The sequence below is a fragment of the Fringilla coelebs genome (assembly GCF_963513975.1).
Source record: "Fringilla coelebs genome assembly, chromosome: 9".
NCBI classification, from domain to species: domain Eukaryota; kingdom Metazoa; phylum Chordata; class Aves; order Passeriformes; family Fringillidae; genus Fringilla; species Fringilla coelebs.
The window spans coordinates 19,173,302-19,182,472 of NC_140067.1; the positions used below are offsets into that span (position 1 = coordinate 19,173,302).

The 9,171-nt window shown below is 37.9% G+C and overlaps 1 protein-coding gene across 1 annotated transcript; it reads right to left on the minus strand.

Moving 5' to 3' along the window:
- Window positions 1-1,202: 1,202 nt before the first annotated feature.
- On the minus strand, window positions 1,203-8,890 carry VCAM1 (vascular cell adhesion molecule 1). Its single transcript, XM_084210990.1, has 7 exons — window positions 8,744-8,890; window positions 7,746-8,024; window positions 6,757-7,074; window positions 6,260-6,532; window positions 5,355-5,618; window positions 4,669-4,932; window positions 1,203-2,162 (listed from the first exon to the last, which is right to left on the minus strand). Exons 1-7 carry the CDS (start codon window positions 8,805-8,807, stop codon window positions 2,002-2,004), a joined length of 1,623 nt encoding a protein of 540 aa, XP_084067116.1. The 5' UTR covers window positions 8,808-8,890; the 3' UTR covers window positions 1,203-2,001.
- Window positions 8,891-9,171: the final 281 nt, after the last annotated feature.

Genomic DNA, 9,171 nt, shown 5'->3' on the forward strand with positions numbered 1-9,171 from the left:
AGCATTCTCTCTCCAAACTGGAAAGTCCCAGGCATTTTCATTTGCCCTGTTTTCCAGTCCTCCTTCTCTGTCTCTTTCCTAGCTATCCTCCCTGCAATATACACCAGAACCTCACTGATTAGGCAAAATTTGTGTGCACCAAAGTTTTGCACAGTGGAAAAAATCATGCTTTCTGGTTTATTCACAAGACAGCACTGAGACAGGCCTGACATTATTCTGAATAAATATGCCTGGCACCACCTCCAAGAAATTTATGTCATGGGCCTGTCAAAGCTCTCCTCCTCCTCTGTCTTCAATCTTTTCTTCACCCTCCTACTGCATGCTCACATTCCTCCAAGCCAAGTCCACACTGCTCTCCCATTTTTCTCCTACACCCCCACTTTCCAAGCCTCCCTTTCCAATCTAGATAGACATCCTGCAGGAACAGATTTACTGTGCACAAAACACTGCTGAACACACTATGAAAAAACATGGGAGATGTGCACCACTGCCTCATCCCAGAGCTAGCACCCACATTTGCATTGCTGTTGGCAGCAGTTGTCACCATGTGTATAATGTAAATACATAATCTTTTCACATATCTCCGCTTGAGCTTCTAGTGTGCAAGTTTGGAGTGGCCAGGCCCCCAAACCTTCCTTGCCTAGCACAGGGATCAGGCCATAGTGCATCAGGATGCATTTCAGCATCTCAGCCACAGAGCCTTCACCTCCCAAAACCTTGCCTTCGGTGCTGAACATCAGCACCCAGTCAAAGCACCACTGCTAGTCAGGAGAAGGGAGGTAAGGAGGAATACTATCAAATTCCACCTCTCCTTTCCTCCATCTTTGCTTCTGCACTGGAAGTTCAATATTTTCACAGCCATTTTGCCAGCTCTGGAAAATGTGTGGTGAAAGAGGCACCAACCAGAGTGAAGCATGCAGACACCGGCTCTCTGTTAAAAGGGAAATTGTCAAGCATGTGGTTTAGATTTTCACAGTGGGGAGCTTGGGAAGAGCATTCCTTCAGGCAACAACTCCCCCACCATTGCTGAGGTGCACAGATTTTGCCTGTGCCCCCTGCCTATGCCTTGAGGCTGCCAGCCTTGTTTGTGTCTTTCCCATGGCACCCACAACTGCTGCTGCCAAGGACAATTTCCTTCCACAGTAATGTGTATGCTGGCATAATCTTAAACAAGCTTCACTAGGGGGATTTAGTCAAAGAAATCTACTGGTAGTTTTATTTTGCAGTGGAAATCTGTAAAGCATATTTACAACACCCTTATATTTTACAAGAAAGGTCTGATTTGGCTCATCACAATATAACGGAATTCTGACATTGATCTGAGAATGATTGAAGCCAGCAAGAATACCTTAGCAGTGCTAGAACTTACAGGATTATAACCCCAGACATTTTTTGAATAATATTTAAAATAAAATGTTTTGCAAATGAGCCTCAAAGTCTAAAATTAGTTTAAATTTGTTAGAAATGCATAGCCCAGTGATTGTGTAACTTCATTGAAGGTCTAGACTTTATAGCAATATCAAAAAAAAGAGAATATTTTCCAAACATTACCACAACCAGACAAATATATTAAAAAACATTCATGCTGCAAAGTACAAAATAAAAATCACCTGATCAGCTCAAGCAATATTGATTTATATCTTTGAATTAACAAAATTTCTCTGTACAGTTGCAATAAGACTTCAGTTTTACAAACTGATATTTAGGTGAACATATTTATAAAACAAATTATACACTATGTACAAATCTAGTTCTTCACAGATCTCTTTGTTCAGAATGCTTCAACACAAAAATTATTTACCAATTTCTAGGTCAGGATTCTAGCTCTTCCTTTAATTTAAATACCAAAACACTTATCAGAACATGAAAATAAGCCCATTTGCTATCCCGCGGTGCTGTTCTTAAGTCACTTGTTCGTAACCATATGTTACAGAAGAGTAGAACCAGTCACAGCAATAAATAAATGTGCTTATTATCAACTAAGGACTTATATTCACATGATCAAACTTTCAACCTGAGTGCTTTTACAAGACTGTAGGATCCATTGATCTTTGCTTGTCTTGACACGTAGATCAAAATTGCAACTGCAGGTACTGCTACTGCTGCTGCAGATGAGAAGGCAATAATCAGTGGTATCATCTGATCTGGTCCTTCCAATCTTGCTGAAAATGGAGACAAAGGGAGAAAAAAAAATGTAAATATTGTTTGAAACAGATACATGCGCATCACTGTAGAAACAGTGTTATTAACGACCTTCATTTGGAATGTATTTCTGTTTTCATGCACAAAGCATCCTTTTTGAGTTTTCCTCAAATTTTTTTTCTTTAGAACTTCATATTACATACTTTAATTCCTAGCAACTATCTTGGTCTTGAATTTGCTATGCAAGTTCAAACCTATCTGATATAATCTATAATGAAGAATACAATGAAATTCACAAAGAATACAAGAGGAATACCACATATTATACTCAGGAAATATTTGGGTACATTTCAACCTCCTGAAATTCATCCTTCTAGGGGAAGACCATGTTTTAAAAGCTCAATATTTAGATTTTCTGTGAAACACAACCTTCTCTGGATGAGTCTCATTGTCCAAGCATGTGGACAGAAATGCAGCTGGGAATCACCTTTTTGTGGCCCTAACCTTAAAGCTACCACACCAACTCAGCTAAGAGAGATGACAGCCACACTGAAAGGAGGTAAAAAGACAGCTTATTCTGAGCAGGCTGTTTGGTTTGATTTTGGGTGAGGGGTTTTTTTCAGGTTAACCATAGTACTGCCATGCAAGGATCAGCTATGAACTAGTTGTGCTCACCTTGACACAAATTTCATTAAAACGTACAAAAAAAAATAGGCTTAAGGCAATAGACCCAGCTACCTACAACAGCTATCTCAATCTCTCTAATGTTGTTCCAACCTTACTGAAAATATAAAGGACGTATATGCTTGTATAATTTTTGGTGACACTGCAGAGTATAAAGGTTCCATTCACTGATGGCACAATAATTTCCCCTGAAGGGCTTTTTTTCAGGAACATCTCTGAGGGTGTATGTGTTACATGTAATAGTGATATTTTCTACTTCTTTAACATTTTCTGATGGATATACTAACATATGAATATTTTGGAGAGGAACTGAAAAGAAATTCAAGGTAGGATTTAGCAACAAACAAGAGCAAAACTCATGAGGCATCAGCAGCTTTTACATGCAAAATATTAATCCAGTTAATGGGCCCACTGTAGTAATTGAGCCCGTAGCTTTAGACAATATTCTGTCACCAGCTATCCTTCACCACTGAAGCCAACAGCAGCTGGCAAAAAGAACATTTTATCAACTGCTAGGGTGCGTTGCATAACTTTTATATTATATGGAGTCTCTTCTTCTTTTCTTATTTCAAATTCATGGTTTATTTATTTGAGTTTGTTAAACGGCACAGACCAACAAACCCAGAGGCTAATGCCCTCTTTCAACAGAAGAGAAATAGAAAAGGCAAAGGAAGGAGTCCTAGAACTGTATTTTTTTTCCACAAGGTTCCACAATTTTATATCCTGTTTTCAAAAGATGAAGTGGAAATACGAAAAAATTTGAAGCAGCAATTATTTTATGCATCTGCTATTTTGGACAGAAGTTTTCATTAGCATTAAGACACTATCACTTATGACAAGAACGTGTGCAACTCATGTCATATATTTTAAAGACAATTCATTCTTAATAAAATTGAAGATGTCACTCTTGATTTGTAAAACAAATCCTAGTATGAACTCTGCACAGCAGTTATATTAACTAACCTTTGACATAAGTACTATGTGCTGAGACTGTTCCCCCAGTTCATTAACAGTATGCATGTGTATTTTCCTGCATCCCTTAGCTGAGCCTTGTCTGTGGTATATTTGCTATTTTCTGTTTCAAGGGTTGTGAACCCATCACCAACTTTCTTTTACAGACTAGTCCTAAGAGATGCAACATCTGCAGATATGCAAGGAATAGTAACACTTTGTCCTTGTTTCGCTTTGCTTGAAGGGGAAATCAAAAGTATATTTTTTGGTGCAGCTATAAAAATAGTTAAGAACAGGGAAGAGAGCTGAATTGGTGGCAGAAGTGATCCCTAAGCAAGACACTGTTGCTATGCAATAGGCAGAAGCAGCAGAGCTAAAGCAGAGAAGTCTGATTACTATTGAAAATGAAACTTCGCTATCATTCCATCTAAGTTGAGGAATCAGCATTTCTTGTAACTTAAATGCAGCTTGTAAGAGCAGGAAACAGAGCTGAAGCTTAGGGAAGAAGCAAGGAGCTGTAATACAGTGCTTCCATAGAGCAGCTTCAGCATGTACTGTCTCCTTGAATCTTTCCTATGCAAATATCCACTGGTAGGCCTGCTTGGAAGGATATTTCCTTCCAGGCACTGCATGTCCTCTTTACTTCATGCTTACACTTGGCAGTTGGAAGGAGTGATGGAAGCCCCACAGATTTAAGAACTTTTCCTAATCTATCTGTATTAAGGCAGATTCACACTTCATTGTTTAAAGCTTCCTAAATCACTTAGTGATATTAGGGCCACCTTTTAACTCCACTGACATCAAAGACACAATTACCTCATTCTTCAAGAAGAAGATCTGGACCTAAAATACATAAACCAAAAAAGTTGTTTTCTGTCTTGTTCTACAAACCTTGAACATATAATTCCACAGCTTTTTCTTCCTTGCCAAATTGATTATAAGCTTCACATTCATAAAGCCCCAGATCTTGACTTTTCAAGCTCTGTATAGTTATAGTTGCATTTTTAGAAATTTTCTCAGACTCCCCAGTGGCCTTCTTTTTCTTCCAGGAGATCACAGGAGCTGGATTACCAGAACTAGTACATTTCATTGTCACAGTTTCTCCTTCTTTAAGAGCAGCAGGGAAAACAGTGATCACTGTATTCTTTGGTCCATCTGAAAGGAAGAGTCCTGTAGTTAATCATCACTGGATTTTTTAGAGATGGATCCAACATGTCCCATTGGATAGTAGATTGTCACCCTCCCAAAGCTAATTTCTTTTTCATTCTCAAAACAAAAGTAAAGCAAATGGTATCAGAGTTTCTGTACAAACCCTCCATAGCCCAGACATTCTAACCAAATACTTCTAACAATGTAGACCAGTTTCTCACTCATTCAGATCTCTACTAAAGACTGTCATCACATTAAAGATTTCATGACTTTGTTTTGTTCATCAGCACTGCTCCTTTCTTAGGGAAAAGCAGAGGACTATGATGATTCTTTGTTCTCCAGGGTTTCATGTCATTTGATGGTTATATTTATCACTGAAGAACTAACTATTATTTTTAAATTACTGGGAAAACTTAACACATACTTACATTTCACATTAAGTGTGATTTCACTTTTACTGTTCCCATACTTATTTTCTGCTACACATTCATAGTCTCCTCCATTTTGGAACATCACAGATGGAAGAAGAATAGTCCTGGCACTGTAACTCCTTATGTCTGCATTGTCAGATTTTCTCCTCAAAATAATCTTGGGAGGAGGGTTGCTTTCAGCAGAACATTGTATGGAGACATTTTCTCCTTCCTGAACTGTTGTAGAAGGTTCAATGGAGAATTTTGTAATGACTGGAGCACCTGCATGACAAAAGAAAAGGCTGTAATGCAAAAGTTCTAAAGACGGAGAAGGTTTTAAGAAAGCATGAATTGCTTGCTCAAGAATCTGTTTATTTTGGTTTTGATCCCAGACTAAATCTAAGACTTTTAGCTCTGTCAAAACAGTAGCAGTCAATCAATCAATCAATCAATCAATCACAAAATATTACAACTACAATAATATTATTATGTCCAAAACAGTTTTACCATTAAATGCCTATTAAATTTAATGCTAATGACTAAAACTACTAGTTCAAAGAAGGAGACTGTGATGTCCCTGTGAAATTGGTATGCACATTACATTTCACAGAAATAACAGTGTGCGTCCCCACCACTTTCTCAGACTCTTTTGTGACTTTTACTGTTGCATTGTGGGAAATTTATTGAAATGTGCACGCACAGCAGCAGTACTGAGAGAATTAGCTGAAAATTAAATATAGAAAGAAAAACTACAGCACACTACAGAACATGAGGAACAGACTTAAATTGAAGCTGAGTCCTGAATTCATAAAAAGGAAAGCCCCACATTTTCCTAATTTTCAGTGTTTCAGAATCCTCCAACCTAATAGAGATCAGCCAGTTAGGTACTGCATAATACAAGTTAAACTCAAACAGACTTGTACCTTGTATAATAATGTCCACAGTTGCTTCCTCTCTTTTATTAGTTACCAGATTAATTACTTCACAGATGTACCGCCCTGAGTCATTGAAATGGACACGGGGAATGAAAAGAACATTGTTTTTTATCAGATGCTGAATGCTTTCTTCAGCCAAATATTTACTCCAGACTACTTGTGCTGGTGGTTTACTCTGAGTCACACAAGTGAGGTTCAGAGAGTCTCCTTCCATTGGTGAATTGCCTGGAGATGCAGTAATGACAGTATTTTGTGGACCAACTGTAAGAAAACAAAAGGAAGACAAGATCAGTATGTAAATGAAGAATGACACGTACATCTCAAACACTAGCTTTTCTAGAGGTACATGACACAGAATACCAAGAAAAAAAGAGAAAAATATGTATCCAGTAGCACAGTGGGACCATTTTTCCAGAATTAGTGAGATGTTTTGCTTGTAGCTTTGAAAGCTAAACTAGCCAAAGCCCTTGTACAAAAATACTTACAATTTACATTAAGTTTCTGAGAAGATGTTCTTTCTTTGGGTTTAAAATCCATATCAGCAATTGGTAACCTGGCGACACAGGTAATCTCTTTCCCAGCATCTTCAGCCATGGGATGAAATGTATATGTCACAATTTTGGTCTCTGTATTTGTGCTCTCATCTACTGAAAAATCTTCCTCATAAAGAACCTGTTTATCTTTCTTTAGGAGAACTTCCAGGCGATCAGAAGGATACACATCAGGAATTTTACAGATGACAGTGGCTGGTTCTCCAGCAACTAAGGATGAGTTGATCTCAATGATAGGATCACTGGGGAAAGCTAGAAGAATAAAATCAATTTCTTTAGACTAGCAGAGAAGAAGAGTAGGATCAACATAAGAGCAAGATCTGACACCAAATATCTTGAGTTTAGAGGTGCTCAGAACATGACATTCTATCAACTTTATTACAAGACATAACCAGATCTGAAGACCTACGGGTCCTTTATCAGCAGTACATATACTAACAGGAAGTTTATTTGTACAACTGTTGAAACATGATCGCAAAAGATTAGTAAGATTCAGCATGGCACCTAGGCATTTATACAGTTGATTAACTAGAGGCATTCAGAGCAATCCATACACCAGTGCTATCCTGTTTTCTGTGCTGGTAGGTTTGGACACCTGAATTATTCTCCTGGAAACTACAAAGGCTTTGATTTTTATTTCCCCAGCTCTTGGAATGCATTCAGGCAGTGCACGTTTTGGCTTTTAAGAATTACCAAAAACAAGAATAAATAATACTAGTACATACAATCTTTAATGCAGAAAGCAGAAAAGGGCTAAGTGTCCTGAACAGACATATAAAGGAATCTCAGAAGGAAGTATATGTTGAGCTATAACACTCATTATCCTAGAATTAAAAGTTAACTGGTAACCACAATATCTAAAACAATTATTGAGTTTTCTATCAACATGTACTATTTAAAGAGAATTTTACATTTTTACTTACAGTAAAGTTCAACTTTGACACTCTTCTCCTTTTTCCCTCTCTCATCACATGTGACAGTACAAAGATAAGAATGAGAATTCACAATGCTAACTGGATTCATAGTCAATGTAGAATATGTCCCATGCCTGCTGACTTCTCCTCCAAGGGGGCTGTCCATCTGTGTTCTCCAGGAAAAACTTGGTGATGCACAGCCAGTAGTATTGCATGTGAGTATGAGTGTGCCTCCAATCTGTGCCACAATTCTCCCAGCAGGTATAATTTCCATTTCAAAAGCTTTAACTACAAAAGGGAAAACACACATCAATTCAGCAGCTTTCTCAACTTTTATTTTCCTATTTCTTCTCATGTTCTACTGTGACATGAGGTCTTTATGCTTCATTTCTTTACTTTATGGTTGTGTGGAAGTTAAACTAATAAAGCTCATACAGTGGTCTACATATTCAAAACACCCCATAAACATTGCTATTTTTGTCAAAGATAATACAGACTCAGATGACTGACAGTTTTCATGTATAAAATGGCATCAACGAAATTTAAATAAATGCATTGGCACAATATAACTTTTTTTGTCAGGTGGACCTGATTCTAAAACATTGTAACATTTGAGTGGAGAGGTAGCAGGTAGATAGCAAAGACAACAGCAGAAACACTTTCAACAGGACATTTTGTACCAAACTTGCTTGCTACTGTCAGGAATGACAGTAAAAAATCAAGCATCCAGTGATATACTGCAGTTGTCTCCTAGACTGTCTTTTAGCAAACTCAATAGGAAAACGACTGAGTCATTGCAGAGCACAGAAAAGCTCAAAGTAAATGTCAAAAAAAGCTTCCTGACATTTTGACAGGACTACTTAATTGACAGTTGTATTCACTGAAATGAAAAGGTAACTGGAGAAAAGAGAAATGAAGATCAAACAGTAAATTTTAGGTCAGTTTACACTTAACAAAGTTTAAAAAAATAAAACCAGCACCACCAACCCTCACCTTCCCCAACTTACCAGTCCTTAACACACACAAAATTACTAGCACAGCCTGGCTTGTTCTTCCCATCTCCTTAAACATTTGTAATTGCTGCTACGGGACAAAAAAAGTAAATTCAAAAATTTACTTTCTACTTTCTGTGAAGAAGCACTGTGAGATCTTGCTGCTCTGCAACGGTTTATTCCAAGAGCTCCAGCTTGCTCTTTATAAAGGCTCTCCTTGGGGCAGAGTGGGAAATCCCTGGACGGGAAAATCCAGAGCAGGGAGGAAGAGACCCATACCGGGCGGTGTCCGTTGGCTCAGCGCCCTCTGCTGCTTTTGTGACAGCCCACGAAAATAAATAGTAAAGCTTATAAATACGGTGCTTCCTACATTTGGAAAAAATATGTTTCAGATCTGATCCTGTAAGAAACTGATAAAATGAAAGAATGTGCGTAAGTCCAAG

What these genes read in the sequence shown, in the direction of transcription:
- VCAM1 (XM_084210990.1), bottom strand. Translation starts at nt 8,807, where the DNA reads ATGTTTAAGGAGATGGGAAGAACAAGCCAGGCTGTGCTAGTAATTTTG. An exon ending in TTTGTGTGTGTTAAGGACTG is followed by an intron (nt 8,025 to 8,743) that starts GTAAGTTGGGGA and finishes TCCCTTTTGTAG; the next exon opens with TTAAAGCTTTTGAAATGGAA. An exon ending in AATCACACTTAATGTGAAAT is followed by an intron (nt 4,933 to 5,354) that starts GTAAGTATGTGT and finishes TCTTCCTTTCAG; the next exon opens with ATGGACCAAAGAATACAGTG.